The sequence below is a fragment of the Anastrepha obliqua genome, unplaced genomic scaffold (assembly GCF_027943255.1).
Source record: "Anastrepha obliqua isolate idAnaObli1 unplaced genomic scaffold, idAnaObli1_1.0 ptg000023l, whole genome shotgun sequence".
Taxonomy (NCBI): domain Eukaryota; kingdom Metazoa; phylum Arthropoda; class Insecta; order Diptera; family Tephritidae; genus Anastrepha; species Anastrepha obliqua.
Genome location: NW_026562184.1, coordinates 906,599 through 934,096, shown reverse-complemented (window position 1 = coordinate 934,096; position 27,498 = coordinate 906,599). Strand labels below are relative to the sequence as shown.

The window sequence follows — 27,498 nt, the reverse complement described above, 5'->3', positions numbered from 1 at the left end:
AAATACGAGATCTAGACTCGCTGACTACAGCAGACGAAGTTGTAACAGCAGTAAACCGAATACTAGACGAAACCAATGTGGAAACCATGGTTAAGCTATCAGCACCAAACAGCCGAGAACAGCTAAGAGCGTACGTGACGTTAACCTCTGAAAACGCGGGCAAAATTCTCCAGAAGGAACGAATAAAGATCGGATGGATCAATTGCAAAATGAGGCTCTGCATTGACAAAAAGAAATGCTACCGATGCTTTGAAACCGGACACTTACAATGGGAGTGTAAGGGGCCTGATAGAAAAGGTAAAGGCCTGTGTATACGATGCGGGAAGCCAGGGCACAAAATCAAGGAATGCAGCAACCCACCAGACTTTTGTATATGCCGCGATAAAGGTCTTGCCTACACTGACCACATTCTAGGGTCAGCTAGATGCCTAGCATACAGTGAAAATATGTCGAAATGATAAAAATTCTTCAAGGCAACATGCACAGATGCACTACCGCAGATTTACTCCTACCACAAATCATGCTGGAACATGAAGTAGACATAGCAGTACTAAGCGAACAGTACGCCTCTCCAAGTGCTGGCTGGTTTATAGAAGACCTCTCTTCTACAGCAGCAATATGGTGCAAGGATAATTCCAAGCTCCATGTGACGAATAGCGGAGCAGGAAACGGATACGTGTGGATAGGGAGCCATCGCCTCACAATCATAAGCTGCTACCTTACGCCAAGTGATACCATTGCGGGTTTCCAAGCTAAATTGGAAAATATTGAAGATTTAGCTCGCCAAATAAGCGAAAATCTCATCATCGCCGGAGACTTTAACTCCAAGGCCATGGAATGGGGTAGTCGAACAACAAATTCGAGAGGCCAACGAATATTAGACATGGCCGCAAGACTAGGGCTCGTCGTTGCAAACGTGGGCAACAAAGCAACCTTTCGAAGACCTGGCTGTGAAGGCACAATACCGGACATAACTCTAGTGTCTGAGAGTTACGCTAGTAATATACGTGAATGGACAGTTCTTGAGGACAGTGATGGCAGTGACAATGGCAGTGATCACCAGTACATCACCTACTGTGTTGGAGAGACAAATACAAGCGCAACGAAATACAACAAAAGCTCACGAAAGTGGAACGCAAGAAAGCTCGATAGGCCAAAGCTCATCGCCAAAAATGACGAAAACGAGTCAAACCATGAAGAGCCAAATAGCGCCAGACTAAAAATACAGATAACCCTGAGAAGGATAATGCAAGCGTGCTCAGCAGCAATGCCCAGGTTAAAAGGCGCACACCCGAAGAAGTCCGTGTACTGGTGGACAGATGAAATCTGCGGGCTGAGGCAAATATGCATCAAAAAAAGGAGGAAGTACACAAGAGCACGTAGAACAGGTCTCGCCATAGAAGAGCACGCCGAATACAAAGATGCAAAACGCATCTTAAAGACGGTCATCCAGAAGAGCAAGAAAGAAAAATGGGGGGAGCTAAGACGCGATATAAACCAAAACCCCTGGGGACTAGGATATAAAATTGTGCTAAATAAGCTAGGGGCAAGGCAGCGCCCTCCTGAACTTAGCGAAGCCACTATGGAAAACATAGTGAATACACTCTTCCCTACGCACGACCTCAGAGCAGATAGGGAATACATAGAAGAAAACGACTTGCCACCGTCTTTCACGATAGAGGAATTGAAGGCAGCAGCAGCAACCCTCAAAAATAACAAAGCGCCAGGTCCTGACGGAATCCCATCGGAGGTGCTGAAAGTCATCGCAAACGAACGTCCGCAAGTACTGCTAAACATGTATAATGCCTGCTTATGTGAAGGAATCTTCCCAAAAATCTGGAAGAGGCAAAAGCTAGTTCTCATAAGCAAAGGTAAAGGAGACACGGAAGCCCCATCAGCGTACCGCCCCTTGTGCACGCTCGACACGACAGGGAAACTGTCAGAAAGACTGCTGAATAGCAGCAGCGATAAGCAAATCGGGTGGCCTCTCAGATAGGCAACACGGTTTTAGGCAACGCAGGTCGACAACCGGAGCAATTGAGGATGTAGTGAAGAGTGTAGAAAAAGCACGGAGCAGAAATCACTTCTCCCGACCGATCGTGCTCTTAGCCACGATTGACGTAAGAAACGCCTTCAACAGCGCAAGATGGGAGGATATGATTGACGCACTTGAGAAGCGTTACAAAATACCTCAATACCTGATGAAGATGATACGTAGCTACCTCAAAGATCGTGTACTCATTTACGACACAAGTAGAGGACAACGGACAAAAGTGCTAACTGCAGGTGTGGCCCAAGGTTCAATCTTAGGCCCTGATCTCTGGAACGTCAGCTACGACGGCATCTTCAACATCGATATGCCCGACGAGTGTTATCTAGTAGGATATGCGGATGATGTTGCAGCAGTAATTACCGCACGCGATTTAGACGCGGCAAGACGGAAACTCTCACAGACGTTGATAAAAATCAAGACATGGCTCGACTCGCACGACCTTAGCTTGGCTCCGGAAAAGACGGAACTAATTCTACTTACGAGGGCGCGCATACCTCTAGAAGTAATAATGCCGGTCTACACGGAGAATATAAGGACTTCAAAAGTGGTGAAATACCTGGGCATCAGACTTGACAACAAGCTGACTTACTGGGCACAAATCCAACACGCTGCTGAAAAATCTGCCAAAATAATCACAAACTTATCACGATTAATGGCTAATATCGGAGGCCCCATCGCAAGCAGGCGGAAGCTGCTCATGGACACAATGATATCCATCTTGCTATACGGCTGTGAAGTATGGGCGGACATACTCAAATCAGAATGTCGTCGGAAGATTCTTGCCAAGGCCCAAAGAACTGCTGCCCTCCGTGTTGCCTCAGCTTACCGCACGGTATCGGAAGCAGCAGTACTTATCATTAGCGGTACGATACCCATAGATCTCCTAGCGAGGGAACGAAAAGAACTATGGGACCTCAAAAAGAGCGAGACAAATGACACAGACGACCACACATGCGACCGCACAAATACCAGAAGGCAACAAGCTCGAGCACGCACACTCCAAATATGGCAAGAGCGCTGGGCGTCAGAGGCGAAAGGAAAATGGACAAAGAGACTGATACCAAACATAGATAAATGGTATGACAGGAAATTCGGGGAGGTGAACTATTACATCACCCAGATGCTATCTGGACATGGGTACTTTTATAAATACCTCAACAAAATAGGGAAAGCAGAAACTGCTGAATGCATCTACGGAGATGCACCCATTGACGATGCTGATCACACATTTTTCAAATGTGAGAGGTGGACATCAGAGCACAAAGCAATAGAAGATAGGCTAGGCCCCTTAAAAGCAGACAACATCATCCAAAAAATGGTCGAAAGTGCAGAAAGCTGGCAACTTATTGACACGTACGTGGAGCGCATCCTACGTGCCAAGAAATTTGACATGGATAGAGATGATCAATATACATACATCCATCCTACCTGAGTAGAAGATGAACCGATAGCGTGATGCTGGCTCCAAAATTGGCGACCCTGGACGCAGGGGGAGTAGAAAAGGCTTCTTTCTGAACAGAACGCCTACTTGGATCTCCTCTGCCTACGATGAAATACTACCGGAGTCCCGGGGCAGAGGAAACATCCGGGAAGGAATGGGGAGGGATTGTTTTAGTGGCTACACCATTCGACGCAGTAGACGACGGTTACTGTAAGTGCGAAGGCATTTTGAACCCTACCTCACCGCCAAAAACAAACAAAAAAAAAAACAAAAAAAAAGAAAACAAAATATGAAGCGATTTATTGCAATTAGTTTCGACCTAATTTTAGGTAATTTACTACCCTTATTCTAAAAATTTAGAATTTAGTTAAATCTATTTATTTAATAAATTCTTAATTATTAATTTAATTGAAGCCAAAAAGAGGCATATCACTGTTAATGATAGAACTGAAATTTAATTTCCAATTAAGGAAGTAAGATGTTCAAGAAAAAGCTGCTAACTTTTATCTTTTAATGGTTAAATTCCATTTATACTTCTATTTATATAGTTTAATAAAAACATTACATTTTCATTGTAAAATTAAAAATATTTTTTTTTAATATATAAATTACTTAATTTTATTATTTAAATTAATTTTATTTAGAATTATTAATTTTGTTTTATAATAAACTATTATTTATAAAAAATTCAATGAAAACAGCCTATTTCATTTCAAATAAGTTATTTTCCTTTAATAAATATATTATATATATACATAAATTATACATGCATACATAATAGATAAATTTAATTAAATAAATAATTTATAAAAAAAAATTTTAGTTAAATCTATTTATTTAGTAAATTCTTAATTTACTAAAACTTATTCACCATATTCAAGAATTAAACAATTACCCTAACATCTTCAGTGTTATACTCTATAATTTGAGCTACTTGAATAAAATAAAAAAAAAATCTAAAAAGAAAAGTAATTCAAGTAATTATTATTCATTAAAAGTAATTATTATTATGTAAAAAATAAACTAATTGAGAATATTCAACCAACTTACTATATAAATTCTGTCCACCCATAAATTCAGACCACCCTTGATCAAAAGATTTATAAACAATTCTATCTAAAACTAAAGGAGAATTAATTACACCATAAGTAAAAATATAAGGTATAAATCATATTGAACCAGAAAAATAACTTACTAAATAATTATTTAAAGACTTATTAAAATAAAATAAAGACACATTGGAAGTTAAATAACCCAATAATCCACCACTAATACAAACAAATAAAGTTAACAACTTCAAATAAATTGGTAAACAAATTATATACGGAGTAGGAAAAATTAATCATCTAAGCATACTACCACCAATAATTCTTATAATCAGTAATCCTCTTATACCACGCAATATAATTCATCCTTCGTCTCTTAATATATTTAAAGATCCACAATTTAGTTCACCAGTTATAGAATAATAAACCAACCGAAAAGAATAACATACCGTTAATCCAGTAGAAAAAAAAATAAAGAAAAAAAGAAAATATATTAATGTAACTCAAAGATTCAATTTCTAAAATTAAATCCTTAGAATAAAATCCAGCTAAAAAAGGTATACCACATAAAGCTAAATTAGCAACATTAAAACAGCCAGAAGTTAAAGGTATATAAATTCCTAACCCTCCCATCAACCGAATATCTTGTGAGGCGTGACTACGCCTGCCGTTGTCTAATTTTTATGCGAACGATTCTAAGATTTTCTTCGCGTTGTACAGGAATTTGCACTTCTATATTATCATGAGCTCCGGATGGCGAGCTGGGCGGAATAGGGGAAGTAACAAATCAGCTCGACGAACTCCGGCCGTCTGTGGTGGACGCAGTACCTGTAGCCAAGAGCTCCATGAAACCCTCGAAGCATGGGGAGGCCATAAAACACGTTTAGGTAAGTATCCTTTAACAAAGAAATCTTAAGGGTATCTGAAATTAACCTTCGCCACGCTAGTTTGACCACCGATAACCTCTGTGTCATCCTCAGGGAGGAAGACATAGATATCTGCCTGATTAGAGCACCCTGGGTTCGGCAGTCTAAGCTCATGGGCTTCCAGAGCAGACACTATGTGTTTTTATGTCCAGTCGGAAGGTAAGCCAAGGGCTCGTATCGTCGTTAGGAATACTATTAATGCCTTTCTGACTTCTCATTTCGGTTCACCAGACGTGACAGTAGTCCCTATAGAAGCATCTAGCGGCCGCTACTACTATTTGGTTTCTGCACACATGGCCAACGAAAATGCAGTACCTCCGGAGGAAGTGGGGCGTTTGGTGGACTCATTGGTGGACCTTCATTCAATAAAGAGGTCATCATCATCGGCTGCGACGCCAATGCGAGACATGCCATTTGGAGAAGGGGCGAGATAAATGATCGAAGCGGGTCTCTTTTTGATTTCATTATAAGTCGAAATCTCTTTATTTGGAACAAGGGCAACATCACCACGTTTGTATTTCCAGGATGAGAAACATCGAACGGTTGGGAGGAGGTTCTTCACATCACTCTTTCGACTAATTCGCCTGCCATTACGGTTAATAATTGGAAGGTTTTTCAGAGAAATTCATTTTGGGATCACAGGTTGATCCTTTTCCAAATAAACTTCGCACGGGAAACCACAGGAACCCTAAAAGAACCGACTAGTCTCTGTTCAATAGCTTTTACAATAATAAATTGAGCAGGCAAAGTTTTTTCTACTCATCCACTGATCAACTGGACAAGCAGGTGGAACACTTGCAGCGATCCTATCAGACGGCCTTCAAAGTGGCTTGTCCAGTATCTTTTAGCCAGAAAGGCTTTCCTCCTTGGAGGAGCAAGACGCTGACCGACTTGAGAAAGAAGGTTAGGAGGGTTTTTAACGGGGTTTTATCGTGTAATTACCGTGTAATTTTCAATGAATACAAAAAAGCCATTAAATTTTCGAAACACAACTGCGAGTCTGCGAGTACTGCGAGTCCATTGAATCCGTTAAGGATTCTGCCAGGCTAAGGAAGATCCTTTCGGGAGACCACTCCTGCAGACGGGAAGTGGGCTGAATCTGCAGAAGAATCTTTGATTATCCGGAAAATTCTATTACCACATGTGACCTTGTCCTGTCAGTTGACAGAATCACGTGGGCAATAAATAGTTTTTCTCCTTTTAAATCTTCTGGTTCTGACAATATATTGCCTGTGATGCTTCAGAAAACATCTACTTGGGGTGTATCCCTCTTAATCACGTTTCCGGCTCCTGGAAGAAAACGGGGGTTGTTTTCATACCCAAAACAGGGAGGAGGGGCCAAGACTCGGCCAAGGACTTTAGGCCTATAAGTCTTACCTCACTCATCCCAAAGGTGATTAAAAGATTGATTAATTATCACATTGAATCCAAATTACCTCCAGCGCCGCATGCTTACCTGAAAGGAAATCAACGGAACCAACCTTACACGAGGTCGTAGGGACTGTGGCAAAATCTCTGGAAGGCAAACAATTCACCTTGGCGGCCTTCATAGATAAAGAAGTTGCTTTTAATAACATCAGGGCGGAGTCAATTATCACTGCGTTAGATAGACTAGAGGTGGAAAGACCAATCTGTCTCTGGATCTCGTCCTTGCTTGCAGGAAATGCGGTGGCAAGAGGGACTAAAGTTACTAGATTCGTTCACTGGGGGACACGGCAGCGTGGTGTCTTTTCGCCCATACTTTGGCTAATTGCCACTGACGAAGTTCTGATAATGCTAAATAAGGGTGGAGTTAAGGTAGTAGCATACGCCGATGACTTGGTCCTGATGGTATCGGGACCGTTTCCCTCAATCATGGCTGAGATTTTGGAAAGGTCACTGGCTCAATCGCTGGGCTACCACTTGCAGCCTCCGAGTCATCTCTGACAAAACGAAGCTAGTGCTATTTATCAGCAAATATAAACCCCCACCCTTTCGACTTCTCAAATTAAACAACCACGTTCTCCCACTATAATATTATCTGAAGTTAGGTATCTTGGAGTAATACTTGACTTGAAATATAGGGATTCAAACCATAGGTCGTGCTTTGTTGTAGTGGTTTTGCCAATTTTAACGTATGGATGCCTAGTTTGGTGGGAAGCTCTTCGGAAGGACTGCATGCATTGGCATCGCCGGAGCATTTAAAATTTGCCCCGGTGCTGCCCTGAATGTCCTTTTGCACTTACTTCGCGTCGATTTTTCCGTTATTTCTATCTCAGCTCAAAGTGCAATCAAGTTAAAGGAGATTGGCCTCTGGAGGCACCCTCTCAAGGGACATGGTAGCATTTTCGGGCTGCATCGAACATATCCCTCTATCCACAAACTAGAGTTTGAGGGTCGTGCTAGGGCAATCTTTCCAAATAGGCAGGATTGGTTTGAAGGGAAAATCTGCACCGAAGCATGCACCTCTGCCTTCACTGACGGTTCCAAGATGGAGTCGGGAGTTGGAGCAGGAATTTTCTCTAAATCAGCCAACTTATCTATCTCCTTTAAACTGCCGAACACTGCTAGTATTTTTCAAGCAGAAGTCTTTGCGATCCTGCAGGCATGGAAAATGCTTAGGGCACGCGGGAGCGAGGGAGATATTAACATTTACTCCGATAGTCAAGCTGCGATTAAGGCGCTGACGACGCCATGGAGCAGTACGAAATTAGTAACCTCCTGTACAGAGGAGAAAATTTCTCTGATCTGGGTTCCAGGACATAAGAACATAGAGGGAAATAAAATTGCTGATGAATTGGCCTGAATTGGCCTCAGAGACCTCCACCCGGTCAGTGGCATCCGCCTGACAGTCGTTAAAGGGAAACTTGACAAATTATTTCTCAGGAAAGCGCAGAAAAGAGTGAGCTCCATTTTTCATGTCTATTTCGAAAACCGTTTGGCCCCAATACGATACACGAAAAACTCAGAAAGTCCTTTGAACTCCTCGCCATTCACTCGTAGCTGTGTTTACCGGTCACTGGACAATTCGCACACATGCGGAAAAGCTAAGGTTACCATTTAACCCCCATAGCAGAAGCTGTGGGGACCTTACAGAGAAGGATACTGTAGAGCATTTTCTCGGTAAATGTCTGGGTTTGGCAGCTAGACGACTAAGGTCACGTGGCGCTCCTTTCTTCGAGAACTTGGAGCAGTGCGTCAACCTTAACCCAATCAATCTCCTCCATTATATCAGCAGCTCTGGCTGGTCTGTTTGAAGTCTCATAATGGTATCAAAACGGCGCTTTAGTGCTACTTGAGGAGTGCTAGAGCGGCACTTCAACCATTTCACCTATCTACCTAGAGATCAAAATAGATGGATATATTAAGTATATTGGAAATATATACATGTGGCAACACTTCCCATCATTTTTTTCGTTATCCTTATCTCTTCTTAGTCTTTCGTTCTTCGTTATATTCCTTTGTTATAAGCACTACAAATGTTCATTCTACTGCAAATTTCGCTTGGATAAATCTACAGTAGGCGATGACGAAGAATGGCGAGTGACGAAAACGAAGAGCGAGACGGTGGTATATGGTGGTGTGATTTTTCGCTGCGGCTTACTACGAATGATGGCGTGACGTTTGTCGCGCCGAAATTACATTTTTAATGCACGCACTTTTGTATTGACTCCTGATTAGCGGCACATTTAACCGAGCAAAGAAACCAACCTACCGCTAGGTATAATGCAGTCAATGCGCTGCTATTGCTCTGCGACCGTACCGCTATTGTGCGTTATACCAATAGTTTCTGCGTTTCACCAAATACCTTTAATCAAGAACCAAATTCCTTTCAAATGCTCGCAACTGGATTTTATTAATGGACGAAGACGACGATGAATCTATTAACCCATTAACCATTTAATTTTTTGTTAAAGAGAAGAAAATGTCACACATTCTCCTGGTGCGGTACAAGTATTGCGAAACATAAACATAACCCTAATTTTCAATTTTTTATGAGCATAACTATTATATTCATTTATATTTCAAAACATAATGAAAAGTCGTTCAGCGGCTTACAAAAGTTTCGAAAGTAATTTACACAAAAAAAAATGTATAACGTACCTTACGCGAACCCTGTTTATTTCTGAAAATTATAGACTAAAAAGTCTAGTGTGTGCATTTGTAGAGGAGCGCTTTGCTGATTAAGCGGGCGGCCGATGGTGACAGGCTTTTTAGTTTGATCGCATTCGGGCTATGCATAACAACGTGGCTTGCCAACTTCAGAAACAAAGCAGAGTTGCAAGCACGACTGTGTGAGGCTATGTAGGCAAAGGACATCAATGCAGACGAATACGAGGTGTGTCCAAAAAGTATCGCGAAGTTTCCAGGTCACGTATATTCGAATTTCGATTTTTTTGTGGCGATATGTTGGTACTCATGTCTCTCAGTCATGTCGATGAGTTCGGCCATTTTGAATGTTCAGTTAATTGTTGACAGCTGCTTTGCTTGCACGTGTTTCGGCTGGTCTTCGATTTCTACCTATTCAAAAAGATAGATCAAAGAACCTTATCAAATTTTGTGTGAAAAACGAAATTAAGTGAGCGGACGCATTCCGAATGTTGACTGTGTCATACGGAGAAGCTACTTTGGACCAAAGCAACGTTTATCGGTGGTACAAAATGTTCTCAGAAGGCCGAGAAGAGGTGAACGACGAAAAGCGTGCCGGACGCCCGAGCACTTCCACAACAGACGAAAAAGTTTATGAAGTTAAGAAAATGGTATTGGCCAATCGTCGAGTCACCGTTAGAGAAGTTGTTGAGGACCTAGACATATCGTTTGGCTCGTGCCATTCGATTTTTTTCTATGGTTTGGGAATGAGGCGGGTCGCCACAAAATTCGCACCAAAACTGCTCAATTTCGACCAAAAACAACATCGCATGAACATTGCTAATGAGATGTTGGACTCTGTCCGCGACGACCCAAATTTGCTCCAGAGGGTCATATCTTGTGACGAATCGTGGGTTTATGGTTATGACGTGGAATCCAAAGCTCAATCATTTCAATTGAAGCTGCCGCACGAACCAAGACCGAAAAATGCGCGCCAGGTTCGGTCGAATGTAAAAGTTTTGCTTACCGTTTTCATCGATTGCAGGGGCGATACTTTTCGCGATACTTTTTGAGCACACCTCGTATGTATTCTAACTGGAATCTGAAGAATTATCGACCAAAGTAGAAAAGAAAGCAGAGCACCCAGAACCGTCAGCAGATGACCACAGCAAATGACCCCAGATGCTACAAATGTCCTTGCAAATATTATCGAAAATATTGTCGTAATTATCATCGGAAATGTCATCGCAGATCTCACAGATATCAGCAGAGCTATCGTCGTAGATATGTGTACATATTATTACTAGTTTTCTTACGGTAAAATCCAAATAATTCTAATAATTCAAATAAACTTCAATCTATAGATTGTCATAAGTCAGAAATGAATGATAACCTAGTAACTTTACTTTACTTCCAACACTTTACTGTGCATGCAAACGTTCTCCTTAAGACTGAATTGCTCTATTTATTTTCGTTTATTTTCTTACAAGCTCAACTAACAATAAAATATACTATGCGCATACATCTCTGCTTTGTGTATACACCTTCCTTTGGGGGAGCCTGTTATCCCTAGAGGGCGCGTCCCCGGGTGATGGATAGGGGAACACCTCCAAGATATGGAAGGTAGGAGAGTAGGTCTCCTGCGAACCACACAGGCCGAAGACGTAAACTTCGTTAAAAAACACTCCCTTCACCCCAAGGTGTGTTGCGACCCGTGTCTATTGGGTGGGTTTGGCAGCCGGGGGACTAAATAAGGCTGTCTTCGAACGGAGCCCTCCTGATATCAGGTCGCCTCAAGTTGTAACGGTGGCCTCGCCATGGTATGGGGCGCTGCCATGGTCGACCGGTTTTTCCCCTAATTCCTCTTTGGTCACCGCGCATGGCGACATGCGCAGCTCCCTGGGCGGAGCAGGTGACCGTACGAAACAGAAAAAAATGAAATCAAACAAAAAATCAAAATCGGATAGTGGCGAGAAACAGACGGACAAAGTGACGGAAAGAAAGAAGGACGCATTCACAGCACAGGGCAGACAAAACGGACACACATACTAAGTGACAGAACAAACAATATGTCACCCATCACAAGCTGGGGATCGGATTTTCCTCGGAGGATGAGCTCCGAATAGTTGAGAGTAAAGTTGTGGGCCACAGCACGACAACAACTATAAATGAAGGGACAACATCCGCTAAAGCCATGGGACAAAAGCACGCTAATAAAGGCCCATCAAGGTATAAGCTCTACCAGAGGTATCTCGCTATCCTTGGCAGGATGCGTAAGAACGAGACTGAAGGTAAAGCTCATCCCAAAGATGAAGCTGACAAGGCAAGGTGTCAAAAGGTGGACGAATACCTGGCATTACAAACGATCGAACGGCAGAAGTCAAAAAACGTAACCGTTCGCAAGACGAAAACAAGAGGCCAACAAAGAAGCCCCAGATCTCAAATCAGGGTGCGGTTGTCCCCAAACTTACCAAACAACTCAGTGAGGTGGCACGGGACCATCTTCAAATGGTACTGGTGGACGAAACTTCCAACCGCGGCAAACCTGTGCTTGACAAAGGGTCGGAGATTGAGGCACGGTTGTCTTGCATAATCGTCGACCAGGTCATGGCGAACCTGGAGGGTCAATCGCCAGGTTTTAAAGGTTGTCCAAATTAACCTGCAGCATTCACAGACTGCAACGGACAACCTAACCGTTCTCCTAGGGGAGGAGAACGTTGACATAGCCTTAATCCAGGAACCCTGGGTGCGGAGCAACGAGGTGAAGGGGTTACCGGGAAGAAGCTACAATCTGAACTATTAGCGTACTCAAGGTAATCCTAGATCATGTATTGTAGCCAAAAAACCCTTAAATATATTTTTAATCCCACAGGATGTGACGGCCGTTGAGGTGGAAGCTGCTGACGGTGTCAGCATCACACTTGCATCCATCTATATGGCACATGATCGGCCAGCACCGCCCGAGGAGGCTTGTAGGCTTGTGCTTGAAGAAACCAGAAACAAAATTGTGCTACTCGGATGCGACACCAACGCGAGGCATGCGTTGTGGGGAAGCTCTGAGACAAATGACCGAGGTGAGTCTTTGTATAATTTTAGTATTGATTATAACTTATCGGTATGTAACAGGGGTAACACTCTCACTTTCACCTTTCCTAGCATGGAGTACTTCAGAGGATGGGAGGAAGTGATTGATGTTACTCTACTGTCTGAAAATAGGTCAGTAAGGGTAGGTAATTGGAGGGTATCCAATAAAAGGTCCTTTTCTGATCATAGTTGGATCCTCTACGATTTGGATCTTAAGGTAGCTCCACCCCTACCGTATCGAAATCCTTTGAGAACCCACTGGAAGAGGTTCAAAAATGCAGTAAACAAGAGGATAGGAGACACTCCTATCCCTCAAATCACTCTCACGGAAAACCTTGAGAGTAGGGTCATAACACTGGAAAAGGCATTTAGTAGGGCCTACAAAACGTCCTGCCCCATAAAATTTAGTAAAAGGACTCACCCTCCTTGGTGGAGCAGTGAGCTCTTAAAACTAAGGGAAAACTCGAGATCAACGTTTAACCTTAGCTACTCGACGGGAAATTGGGAATCGTACAGAGAAAGTCGGAGACAGTACAAGAAGGCAATCAGCGCCGCCAAAAAAGAGAGCTGGAGGGAATTTTGTTCGTCAATCGAATCCACCAGGGATTCTGCTAGGCTCAGCCGTGTTCTTTCCAAAGACCACTCAATGGCTTATTGGATTAAGAAACCTGATGGAACTTGGACTATTACGGCAGAAGAATCGCTAGAGTTTCTACTAAACACGCATTTTTCGGGATGCAGCGCTCACGAAAGTGGGAAGGGAAATCTTAGGCGGAGCCAATATAATGCACAATATCTTGCAAATGAAGTTATTACCAAGGAAAAAGTTGCATGGGCAATCATATCTTTCTCACCCTTTAAATCTCGGGGGCCAGATGGGATCATTCCAAAGATGTTACAGGAAGCCTTGGACTATATCCTACCATGGCTAGAGGAAATTTTTAAAGCGTCTTTAAACTTAGACCATATTCCAGATAGTTGGAAACTAGTCAAGGTCGTCTTCATACCAAAAGTAGGTAGGAGGGGACATGAACCAGCAAAGGACTTCAAGCAAATAAGCCTTTCGTCTTTCCTGTTAAAAACTTTTGAAAGACTTTTGGATATGCACCTCAGAAGCTCTTTGGAGGGCTCTGGTATATCAACTGCACAACACGCATACCTACGGAGACAAAGCAAACATTATACCATGGCAAAAGACATACCTACGGAGACAAGCAAACATTATACCATGGCGGTATTCTTGGATATAGAAGGCGCCTTTAACAATGTTAGCACAGATGCCATCCAACGGGCGTTGATAGACCTAGAGGTGGACAGTTGCATTAGTAACTGGGTCATCTCCATGCTAGAAACCAGGATCATCAAAGCTAATATGTGTTATATCAACATAACCAAGAAGGTCCGCGGGGGCACTCCACAAGGGGGAGTATTATCTCCACTTCTTTGGCTATGTGTGATCAGCAAAATCATGAATGTGGTGGCGTACACTGATGATGTGGTGCTAATGGTGTCAGGACTGTGTCCCAATACGATCAGTGGGATCATCCAAAGGGCGTTAGGCGAGCTTAACTCTTGGGCCACAGGATGTGGCCTAAGTTTAAGCCCGCGTAAAACAGAACTTATGCCTTTTACCACCAGATACAAGGTACCAACTTTTACCCTACCAAATATCAACGGACAAACTCTTTCACTATCATCCAGTAAAGTACTTAGGGGTAATTCTGGACTCAAAACTTAGCTGGAAGTTAAACGTCGAAGAACGGGAAAGGAAAGCAGAAATTGCTTTATTACCTTCAAACGTATGCTTGGAAGAAGATGGGGTCTTCAACCTAAGCATACATTATGGCTGTATAAGGCGGTTATACGACCTATTTTATCGTATGGTTCGGTAGTCTGGTGGAAAGCTCCAGGGAGACAGCACAATTCCAAATTACTCTTCAGAATACAAAGATCAGCCTATGCAATAACGGTCGGTGCAATCCGATCACGTCCTAGAGACGCTCTCAATGCACTGACACACGTTATTCCAATAGACCTACATATAAAGAAGGCGGCAACCATGAGTGCATTTAGGTTAAATGAAGCGGGTCGCTGGAAAGAAAAAACGTATGGTCACGCTAGTCTATTATTGCGACAAGCTCAGTTAACCTCGGTGAGGACTGACTACATCGTCCTGATGGTAACTTTCAATAGGAATTTTGCCACACTATTTTCATCTAAAAAAGAATGGAATAAGGGATTCTCTCTAAACAACTTCGACACTACAGTCTATACGGATGGAAGTAAAATGGGCTGCGGTTTTGGAGCTGGTATATATTCTCACAGACTTAAAATTGAGAAATCTGTGCGACTCCCTAATACCAGCAGTGTCTTCCAGGCGGAAGTACCGGCATTTAGGTTAAATGAAGCGGGTCACTGGAGAGAAAAAACGTATGGTCATGCTAGTCTATTATTGCGACAAACTCAGTTAATCTCGGTGAGCACTGACTACATCGTCCCAACGGTAACTTTCAATAGGAATTTTGCCACTCTCTTTCCATCTAAGGAAGAATGGGATAAGGGATTCTCTCTAAACAATTTCGACACTACAGTCTTTACAGATGGCAGTAAAATGGGCTGCGGTTTTGGAGCTGGTATATATTCTCACAGACTTAAAATTGAGAAATCTGTGCGACTCCCTAATACCAGCAGTGTCTTCCAGGCGGAAGTATTGGCATTTAGGTTAAATGAAGCGGGTCACTGGAGAGAAAAAACGTATGGTCATGCTAGTCTATTATTGCGACAAACTCAGTTAATCTCGGTGAGCACTGACTACATCGTCCCAACGGTAACTTTCAATAGGAATTTTTCCACTCTCTTTCCATCTAAGGAAGAATGGGATAAGGGATTCTCTCTAAACAATTTCGACACTACAGTCTATACGGATGGAAGTAAAATGGGCTGCGGTGTTGGAGCTGGTATATATTCTCACAGACTTAAAATTGAGAAATCTGTGCGTCTCCCTAATACCAGCAGTGTCTTCCAGGCGGAAGTACTGGCGATTGGGGAAGCTTGTAGGCTACTAATCGCAGATTTCTCTTTTAAGGGTAATATCGCTATTCTCTCGGATAGCCAAGCTGCAATCCAGGCACTGGGTTCGGCCACAACAACCTCCAAAGTGGTGGAACAAAGTAGGAATAGCCTCACCATCTTGAGTGAAAACCATAAAGTTACCTTAATCTGGGTCCCGAGACATCGGAGCATTGCAGGTAACGAAAAAGCAGATGAACTGGCAAGAGGGGGATCTGCCATGAATAACGCTCTTGCAGAATCGGTACTCACACCATTAGGTGCAGTCAAGAGCACAATTTCCCAAAAATACCTCCAAATCGCTGACTGTAGGTGGAAAGTCCAGACGAAATGCAAAATTAGCAGAACGTTATGGCCCACCTACAACCTCAAGCAATCGTCGGCATTAATAAGAATGAAACGACGGGACGCCTGGAGACTAACGGCAGTCATAACTGGCTTTTGGTCTATCGGAGAACAAGCAGCCAAAATGGGTATCCCTCACAATACATATTGTCACAGTTGTAAACAACCGGAGAAAAAGGAGACAATATTCCATTTCCTCTGTGAATGCCCTGCCCTATGGAAGGACAGAATGTTAACCCTGGGCAAACCGCTGTTCGAGAGTCTCGAGCAACTGTCTGGCTTAGACGTCAACAACCTAATAAGGTTCCTAAACCGCACAGACTGGATATAATCTTGCTCTGAACAACTGTTAAACAATTTCGTAACGAGGATGTGGATTCTGGATAAATCACCACTCTAACCAACCAACCAAACCAACAACCCTGATTATATACATTAGCTTAAAAATATCGTAATTTCTAGATATGGCAGCTCGTATCTTGTAGCGAGTTCTGATTCCCCATCAAGACTAATTCATGTTTTTGTTTGGGACGCATGTCCTCGCTATTGTTTCCAGTCGGTTCGAGAAGTTTGACCATTCGGAACACAGTCCTCCGCGTGTTCCATCCAAACAGGACCCTTCTCTTTAAGGGTCCATGCTGACTTCCCGGTCCCCCACAGCTTCCTTCCACCTGAGTTCGTTTTCGGTTCATCAGCTTCAACACCTAGTCGAATACTTTTGGCAGGAAGCGCTACTACTCTCTGCATCATCGGCATTATCATCATTCTCAAGCTCATTCACTGCATCAGCATTCTCTTCACAAATGCTACCTGTAGCTCTTTTCTCAATGGCTCGTGTCTCTTGTAACAAATTGCTAGTCCTCCTACAATTACCTACGTTTTCATCGACGGCATCCGAAGACTTGGACTTTGCTTCATCATGCTTTTGTTAAGATATAGATTTATCGCTTTAAAATTTGTCGCATGCATTACCCGAGTTGTCGGATTGTAAATCAGATTGCGCTGCTTCAGACACATTTTCATCCATTTTCAATTCAGTTGTTATTCTGCTGCTATCTTCAGACTCTTTTGATTTCATTTTGCTAGCTTCCGAGACATCTGCTTTCTCAACAGTACCAAAAACGCAAAGAAAGTCGTTGCCTTCTCAGACGACGCCGTGTCTTTTTCCAGCTTTTCTCTATCTTTTTCATTCCATTTCGTTTGCAGTTTTATTACTTACTACAGTGCTGCTCAGTGCCTCATTTATCCTCTTCGTTTGTATGTCATATGCGTCTTCTCTGCTTCTATAATGTGTCCCTCATATATCATAACATCCCCATCGCCATGCGGGTTGTTAACAATAGTGCATTGGGCTGCTTCTCCTAATATTTCCTTAATAAGGTCTTATTGTCCTTTCATCTTTTCAGCATTGTCTTTTTCATCTGTCTGATAGACTTCGTCCTCGTCAGTTTCCCCTTCACGATGCTCACGATGGTTTCCTTCCAGCTGCGCATCTATCTGTGGACATTTGTGACATCTGTGCTGACATTTCCACTGATATTTGCGGTGATATTTCCGATACCATTTCCGACGTTCATGATAATATTTCCAATACCATTTGCGAATATCGCGAGAAAATTTCTGACATTGCAGCAATCATTACGCTCCAGTCCACTTCTAGACACAGTTCTGGATTTTCTACTATATTTGATGACTCCTCAGCTTCTAGCGGAATAATTGAATAATGAAGAGAGGAAGAAATTACTAGTTACTGTTAAACAATTTCGATGCATTAGGAACAAGCAACGAAAGGATCACAGCAACCGAAACGCACTATCCAGCGCATGGTACAAAATCGTCCAAATCGTCGGTAAGTCTGCTCACTCAAGCAGGAGAGAGCCAGATGTCGAACGTTGCCGAATGCGGGGGCCGATTGTGCTCTTTGTCGTTCATTCCGCGCTTTCGCTTGCAGTTCAAGTAAGGTAACGGCGATTGAGCAAGATAACGACGAATGAGCAAGATAACGACGATTGAGCAAGATAACGACACATTTTTTCGTGCGTACAGCCTGCTAAATCGAATTATAATTCGTTATCACGTCAAAACTAAATAAAATGAATGCCGGCAAAGAAAACAGGTTTGTAAACATAATTCTAATAAAATGTTTGTTAGGTACTATGAACTATGCATTCATAAAATATAACAGAAAAAAAACGTGTGTCCTCTTATTATTTATAATAATATGTAATATCGAATTTCGAATGCGTATTGCTGCCATAATTTCTTAAAACCTTAGTAAAAGTCGTTTACGGATTCCTTCCAACTGTTTATTACTAGCAGCCAATTGCGCAATTAAATTAGCTATTCCTTCTCCTTGTAATTTCTTCATATCGTTAATAATAATTAAACAAACCAAAAACACCGAAATATTCCACCAGTATACATAATTTCAATATTCATCTCCATTTCAAATTTAACCTTTCACAACAATATTGACAGCTGATTGTTAATTTTGCTGGTAATCTGCCATAACGGGTAAAATCATGTCTACGATGCAGCATCCAGGTTACTTCGAATGAATTCTTCTCAAAGGCGTTTAAAACGCACAACGTTAGCAGACCATATGGAAAGCGAGTAGCAATTATATTGTAAAATACTTCTTAAAACAAATTAAATAATTAAATTTTTTTAGTATCCCTTTATACAATATGTATATACCAGTTGCAATTGTACAAAGCCTCTAAAAATTAATAACTATCCTTAAAACTGTAGGTCCTTCTATCCTTAATGAAAAAAATAAATAAAAGTATTTTTCGAAATGTTTTGCGCACTCTACCGCAGTTGACAGTACCATCTGGTTAAACATCCGGCTTTGCAGGGACTCTGCTTTAGTATGTGACCACTTTTTCTTGCCCATTGTTTCATTGAGTTTCAGGTAAACAAACTTTTGTTAACTATTACAAGTTATTTACATTATTGTGTTAGCCATAAGTTACAAAAAAGTAAGGGTTATCTGCTCCTATTCGTTGTTAAACAATTTTTTAATTTTTGTTACCAATTGTTTATGTTATTGCTGCGATGTGTGGTATGATCCACCTGTTATACTCTCTGGTGTGTGCCAATTACCGACACCACACTTATATGTTTACTTCAGAACGTTTATTACTTCTAATTAGTTAACAATATTAAATGCTATATCAAATACACTTCAATTAAAGTGTTTTATTAATTCAGCTTATTAAAGAAAAACATCAGCAACGTGCTAGTCTGTCATCTCAATTACAGTGCTTTTTGACATTTTAGATCAGGGTTGCCATATTACTATTTCGCATTCCTCAACACCTCCCTTTGTTAGGAAGTATCATACTCATTCAAATATGCTGGTGGTCTACGAATCCTGCGACTCGTTGATGTTCCTCTATTCGTTCCTGCATGTGCATTAGAACCAGATGAGGTGGTTTCCACTAGGGGAGCCACTTCAACAGTTTCTGGCTGTAGTACGGGTTGATTTTCTTCATTGAACCGTGGTAGTTCTGTGAGATCAAAAACGTCGCATAAATATTTAGTCACATTGCGATTGCCAGTATGGTTTCCATACCGTTTTACCATTTTATTTGCATGTGATCTAATCAGTTTTAAGTTGCCCTTTACTTCAATTCTGACATTGTAGTTCACAGAACCAATCCGTTCTATGATAACGCCAGGAACCCAAAACGTATCATTGCCTTGATGCCATTTAACGTTTACAAGGTCTCCATTCGAAAATTCTCTAGATTTTGCTCCGTGTTTGACATTAAACTGGTTTTCTTGTTTTAAATTTCGTTGTTTGATTTCCGTTGTTTGTGGCTTAGTTAAGTCTAACGTTGTTTTGATTTTTCGGTTAAGGAAGGCTTCTGCCGGAGATTTACGTTCTACCACACTCGGATTTGGTGTGAATCTATACGTTTGCAAAAATGTTTGCAAGTTTTCTGAATCCGTTCCTTCCATTTTTAATTTTTTTAATGCCCTTTTCAGTGTATCTACGAACCGTTCCGCTTGTCCATTGGACTGGGGATGATAAGGCGATGTCCTTATGTGTTGAATACCCTGCGATGTTACGAATTGTTCGAACGCTCCGCTCGTAAATTGTGTGCCGTTATCGGAGACAAGTGTGTCACAATCTCCGTAACGTGAAAGCGTTTCATTTAGCTTGCTAATGATTGTTTGCGTTGTGATATTCTCTATTTGAAAAATTTCAGGCCATTTTGAGAATGTATCTACGATTACGAAGTAATAAAAACTATTGCATGGTCCTGCTATATCAATGTGTAACCGTTCCATTGGTTTTGTTGCTAACGGCCATGATCGTACTGTATGTTTTACAGGCATTTTTGCTGTTGATGCACAATGTTGACAATTTCGTGAATACGAGACTATATCTTCGTCCACACCAGGCCAATACACGTAACTCCTTGCTAACAATTTCATCCGTTCTCTACCTAGATGTCCTCTGTGTAGTTGACGTAAAATTCGTAGTTGTAATTTCTTCGGAATCACTATGCGTTCATGAAACATTAGGCACTCTTGAATCACGCTGAGTGCATCTTTCCGTGCATAAAGTGGCTGTAATTCTGTTGTTATTTCTTGCTTCCATCCATTTGATAATGCGTTTATGACAGCTTGGGCCGTTGAACATTGCTTTGTAGCTTTTCTTATCATTTCAAAACTCACCGGAAGCTTTTCACATTGGTCTTCAATAATCGTGTTCATTTCTTCTTCCATTTGCGTACAAGCTATCACCATGTCTTCGTCTTGCTTTGTGTGATTGGCTATAAGGCGCGAAAGCATGTCTACACATCCAAATTCTGTTGTTTTAATGTATTGGATATTGAAGTCGTACATCATCAATATTAGTGCCCATCGCTGAAGCCTATTTGCTGCGTACGTTGGGATGCCCTTATTTTTACCAAATATTGCGATTAGCGGCTTATGATCCGTGCACAATGTGAACTTACGTCCAAAAATAAATCTGTGGAACTTCTTTAGCGCAAAAACTAATGCTAAAGCTTCCTTTTCAATTTGCGAGTACTTTTGCTCTGCATCCGTTAAAGCTTTTGAGGCGTGTTGTATAACCTTCTCTGATCCGTCCGGAAAAACGTGACAAATAAACGCACCGATTCCTCTATTGGAAGCGTCTGTTGCCACTTTCAATGGTAAATTGGGGTTATAATGCGTAAGCATTAAATCTGAATTTAAAATGCGTTTAAATTGCTGGAAGGCTTTTTGGCAATCAGCGTTCCAATTAAACTTTTCATTTTTATGAAGCAATTTGTCGAAAAGGTGCTCTGATTTTGGGCATTTCTGCTATGAATTTTCCATAATAGTTTACACTGCCCAGAAATGCTCGGACTTCTGACATATTTTTGGGTTCTGGTAGTGCTAGAATTTGGCTTATTTTGGTGGGATCAGGTTTTATACCTGTTTTGCTTAAAATGTTTCCCAAATATTTTACCTGTGCAGCAAAAAATTTGCATTTGTCGAACTGGGCGCGAAATTTATACTTCTGTAGCTGTTGCGCCACTTTATGAAGGTTTTCGACATGTTTCTCAAAGGTTGCACCGCCTATAATGATGTCATCTATGTAAGCGACGGTGTCATCTATGCCTGCCAATATGGTGTCCATGATTTGTTGGAACGCTCCTGGAGCGCTTTTGATACCTGGTGCGAGTCGATTGAACGTAAACAGACCCATATGCGTGTTAATGGTGAGCAGCTTGGCTGACTCTGCTGTGACGGGTATCTGTAGATACGCGTCTGATAGGTCTATTACGGTAAAACAATGACTTCCCGCGACCTTTGCGTAAATTTCTTCTGGCGTGTGCAGCGGATATTGATGCGGCCCTAACCATGCGTTTAGCCCTGATGAATAATCGCCACAGATCCGAACCTTGCCAGACGGTTTCTTCACTGCGACGATAGGCGCTGCCCATTCAGAAAATTCTACAGGGGTGATAACCCCTAATTGATGTAATCTATTTAGTTCTTCTTCAATGTACGGTAGCATGGAATATGCTACTGGCCTTTTTGCGCGAAAAATTTGTTTAGCATCCGGCTTTAGATGCAATGCTGATGTAACTGTGCTACAATTTTCCAGATTTGGCTTGAATATGTCCGCATAGTCTTGCTGTATATGCTTCAAAATAGTAGATTGTTGATCTTGAACCGATATGATGTTGTTACAAATGAGATAAATTACAGTATTGTACTTCCCCGTTTAGCCTAGCTTCACAAGAAAATTCGGCTAGTAGTTGAATCTTATCTTTTGATGCGCTGGTAACGTATTTGTTCTCCAACCGTATTCCCGGTTGACCCATTTGTATCCATGTGGACTTTCCGATTAGCGAGACGTCCGAGGCGGTGTCCACCTGCATTCTGACATCACACGACGGAAACGATGAAGTTGCGGTTTCTATCGGCTTTATGCTTACTGTTGTGTATTTGCGTCGATTAACATACGTTATTGAATTTACTTGTAAGCAACTGTTGTGACCTTTGTTGCTCGTTTGTTGTTGCTTGTGTCGCTGAGGTTTTGTACTTTTGCTTTTGCTGGCGCTGTGTGAATTACAGTACCCCTCCTTATGACCGTATTTGTTGCACTTGTTACACTTTTTATTGCGATATGTACAATATTTTGCATAGTGCATGTCTCCGCAATTCCAACAGGGTGTTTTTGGAATCTTCGCTTTATTTGTTTTGCTATTTTTAGTTGCATCGTTCTTGCTTTGGCGTGTATTTGCATGTATTACGTTGGTTATTACGGCTTTTGTCTCTTCCACCATTGCTGTATCTTTCTTTAGATTGATGAATTTTTTCGCATGGCTCACCAGAGAGTTTAATGTTTGCTGTGAATCTTCTTCTAGTTTTGCCAATATTTTTATACGAATGTCGGCTTCTGTGTGTGCTTGCAACCCAAATACATAGATGAGGCATTTGAATTGATCTGCCGAAAGTTCCGACAGTCTAAATTTTTCACATTGAGCATTGACCCTGGCTGCATACGATACCAGGTCTTCCTGTTGATTCTTACTAATTTGCAAACATTTGTATCTTATACTGAAGAGCGATTCATTTGCACCGAACATTTCTCCCAGCTTGGAGACTGTTTCTTCGAATGTGAAATCTCGTGGATTTTTTGGTAAAATATATGAGGCATTCTCTGAAAAAAAAGCCACTTGAAAAAAAAAGTTCTTTATTTTTTTTGGCAATAATATATCTTATAGTATATGTAAAAACTAAAATAAAAAATATGGTTTTAGGTCCGTGTAATGCGGGGTTGCCATACTGTCAGGGGTCAAAGTTTTTTGCAAAAAAATTTTCGAACCGCTATAACTTTTAAACGAATGAACGGATTTTAAAACACCTTAAGACTTTTTTGTACAAAATTTCTTAAACTTTAAAACTGTGTATCATAAAAAATTTTTAAATTAATATTTCATTGAAAAAAATTAAAAAAAAAAATTTTTTTGAATTTTTAACCACTTATGCCCCCTTCGATTTTTTCAAAAATACCTCAAAATGTTCCTTATTTCATCACCTTTTTACCCCCCAAAGGGAATTTTGGGACAGCAATATTTGTATGAGTTACAAATAAAAAACCAACTCAGCGCAACGCTCTTAATCCAAGGAAATGCTCTACTATCATCCCTACTGCATTATATTATTATCTTTTTCCATCATACTTTACTAAATGTAAGAAAAATTATTATTTAGGAATTTTGTAAAAGAAATTAAAGAGATTTCATGTCCGTAAATGGAAAACAAAGTCCTTAAAATTGTCCAATACTGATAATTGTCCAATACTAACTACATAGTTTAAATTGGAGAATTCAAGTACCCTAAAATTCCGCTAGGTGGCTATGCTGTATGCCTTCTTACAACCGAGTTTATTCACGCGTATTATAAGTACCGTGCCTAACAAAGTGTAACATTTTCTAGGATTATCGCATTGAAAGAGTTTTCTACAGTAAGTATTTTTTTTTTCACTACTTATTATATGGTTTTTTTTTTAATTATGCCTTTTACTAAGTGCTATAATCCTTTTCAATATGAATATCATAAAAATAAGAATGTACGTAAGGTCAATAGTGGAAAAATTGTTGGAAAAAACGTACCTCACAGTTTGTATTTGTGTGATAAATGTCGTAAACAGCTTGTGAAAGAAGGTTGGCCTAAAGTTACTGGTAAATGTAAATCTAAACCTAAATCTTCTGCATCGTCTACAGATTTAAAGAATTTGGAAGAATTTAAGATTGAGAACGAATTTGAGTCTGAGAATAAATCTGAATCTGATTGTGAGAACGAATCTGATTCAGATTTTTCTTTTGCTAAAGATGATAAATCTACTAATAACGGTAATGATTCCGCTGATTTGTTGCAAATTATTGAAAAATTAAAAAATAAATTCAATGATCCACAGATTAGTAGATTTGAAAAGTATGAATTATTAAAACTTGTACCAGATTCATGGGGAGAAAGAAAAGTAGCAAAGATATTTGGATGTTCACGCCAACTCGTCAAACAAGCAAGAGAAGGAAAAAGCGATAAAATTAATGGAAATTCATTATCTGAAGAAATTAAAACGTTGGTTATTAGTTTTTATGAAAAGGACACAAATAGTCGTCTTTTGCCAGGTAAAAAAGATTTCGTTCCTGTAAAGCAATCCGATGGAAAACGTGTTCATGTACAAAAGCGTTTAATTTTATGTAACCTTTCGGAACTTTATTATCTTTTTAAATTAGAACATCCGAATTGTAAGATAGGATTTTCCACCTTCGCCCGATTGCGACCGAAGCATTGTGTTCTTGCGGGATCATGTGGAACACATTCGGTTTGTGTATGTACTTACCACGAAAATGTGCACTTAATGATTGACGGAGCATCTATACCTTCTTTGACTGAATCCAGTGTTTTAAAACTTACTTCTTATAAAGATTGCTTAAAAATCATGGTCTGTGAAAATGCGACACCTCAATGTCATTCTGGAGAATGTAAAAAATGCGAAAATAATATTGATATTATAAAAGACCATTTAAATGAGATTTTCGAGTCTAACGGAATTAATAAAATTGAGTTTCAAATTTGGGAAAGCACAGACCGTTCAACGTTGATATCTCAAGTTCAGGATAGTAATGAATTTGTTGAAACTTTGTGTGAGAAATTGACAGTTTTGAGGAATCACGATTTTATTGCTAGACAGCAAGCAAGCTATTTAGAGCATCTGAAAAAAAATCTAAAAGTAGGAGAATTGCTATTATTATGCGATTTTGCAGAGAATTATGCATTCGTTGCTCAAAATGCTGCTCAGTCATTCCACTGGAACAACAATCAAGTTTCCATTCATACAGCTGTGTACTATTATGTTAAATATCAGAAACTTGAACATAACAGTATAGTTGTTCTTTCTGATGATCTCACGCATAATACTGTAGCTGTGCATGCATTCCAGAAGATTCTTATGAAACATTTAAAGGAGCAAAGTTTATCGATAAATAAAATAATATATTTTACTGATGGAGCAGCACAACATTATAAGACTCGATTTAATTTTGTTAATTTGTTGAATCATAAGAAGGACTTTGGAGTGGATGCTGAATGGCACTTCCATGAAACTGCCCATGGGAAAGGTCCTTGTGACGGTATTGGTGGAAATTTAAAAAGATTGGCAGCTCGAGCGAGCTTACAACTTCCACCTTCCCAACAAATTTTGACAGCAGAAGCTCTTTTCAATTGGGCAAAGAAAAATCTTGAACGAACTTTCGTGTATCACGCATTTATCCCTATCGGTAACGAAGAATTGTTATTAAAAACATTTAGTTTCTCTGAAGAATCTGTAGTTTTTCCACCAAAGCGTGGATGTAAACGCAAAAGCACATGAACATCAAGTTAAGATTCAATATACATAATTATTTTACTTAAAAAACTAAAAAACCAAAAAAAAAAAAAATTATAAAATTGAAAAAATACAAAAAAAGTTTAAAAATAATAAAAAAACAAAAAAATAAATAAAAAAAATGAAAAAATAAAAAAAATAAAAAAATGATTAAATGTCTGCTACGTCCACGTCGTTAAACCTGGGTTACGCTAAATGCAGATAATAAAAGTCCATAAATCAATGATTTTTCATCATAGCAACAGCTTGAAATCTAAGGAATCCTGTTTGCTTGTCTTATTTTTTACTTCCTTTTCACAGCTTCTGATAAATTATTGCAATTTGTAGTCAAACAAATAGATTGGTTAGATTGAGAGCGTTGCACTGAGTTGGTTTTTTATTTGTGACTCATACAAATATTGCTGTCCCAAAATTCCCTTTGGGGGGTAAAAAGGTGATGAAATAAGGAACATTTTGGGGTATTTTTGAAAAAAATCGAAGGGGGCATAAGTGGTTAAAAATTCAAAAAAAAATTTTTTTTTAATTTTTTTCAATGAAATATTAATTTAAAAATTTTTTATGATACACAGTTTTAAAGTTTAAGAAATTGTGTACAAAAAAGTCTTAAGGTGTTTTAAAATCCGTTCATTCGTTTAAAAGTTATGGCGGTTCGAAAATTTTTTTGCAAAAAACTTTGACCCCTGACAGTATGGCAACCCCGCATTACACGGACCTAAAACCATATTTTTTATTTTAGTTTTTACATATACTATAAGATATATTATTGCCAAAAAAAATAAAGAACTTTTTTTTTTCAAGTGGCTTTTTTTCAGAGAATGCCTCATATGTTGCATACTTGTTATACGCAATTGGATTTAGCTTCCTCATTAAGAGGCGAACACGTGATGCTTCGTCCAAATCTTTGCCATCGACCAAGAAAACGTCTTCGTGACGTGCATACCACGTGTCGAATGTGAGTGCGTTTGTGGCATCATAGCAAAATTCTGCTATGCTTTTTGCCAATGACTCCATCAACTGTTCCTTTGAATTTTCTACTGGCTGCTTTGATCTTTGAGTCAATTGCTCCAGTAATTTGCTTTGCATCTGCAACAGTTTCATAAGTTCCTCTTGTTCTGGCATTTTCGCTTATGTTCCTACTTTGCAGTTTTGTAGGTTATGAGACCAATTTGCTCGTCGCCACCTGTTGCGATGTGTGGTATGATCCACCTGTTATATTCTCTGGTGTGTGCCAATTACCGACACCACACTTATATGTTTACTTCAGAACGTTTATTACTTCTAATTAGTTAACAATATTAAATGCTATATCAAATACAATTCAATTAAAGTGTTTTATTAATTCAGCTTATTAAAGAAAAACATCAGCAACGTGCTAGTCTGTCATCTCAATTATAGTGCTTTTTGACATTTTAGATCAGGGTTGCCATATTACTATTTCGCATTCCTCAACAGTTGTATTAAAAAATTTCAACATGTTACTTATATTTGTGTTCCTTACTTCATTATTATTTTATTACTTTTGTGTTTCAATTTGGGGGGATTCTGCTGTTTCCGTGGCG

At 40.1% G+C, this 27,498-nt stretch overlaps 1 protein-coding gene and 1 pseudogene across 1 annotated transcript; both read right to left on the bottom strand.

Moving 5' to 3' along the window:
• Positions 1-4,500: 4,500 nt before the first annotated feature.
• Positions 4,501-17,110, bottom strand: LOC129251472 (NADH-ubiquinone oxidoreductase chain 5-like; annotated as a pseudogene).
• Positions 17,111-19,362: 2,252 nt separating this feature from the next.
• On the bottom strand, positions 19,363-27,058 carry LOC129251471 (uncharacterized protein K02A2.6-like). The gene is made up of 4 exons (XM_054890814.1): positions 26,775-27,058; positions 22,280-23,076; positions 21,469-22,206; positions 19,363-21,236 (listed from the first exon to the last, which is right to left on the bottom strand). Exons 1-4 carry the CDS (start codon positions 27,056-27,058, stop codon positions 19,363-19,365), a joined length of 3,693 nt encoding a protein of 1,230 aa, XP_054746789.1.
• Between the last annotated feature and the right edge of the window lie 440 nt (positions 27,059-27,498).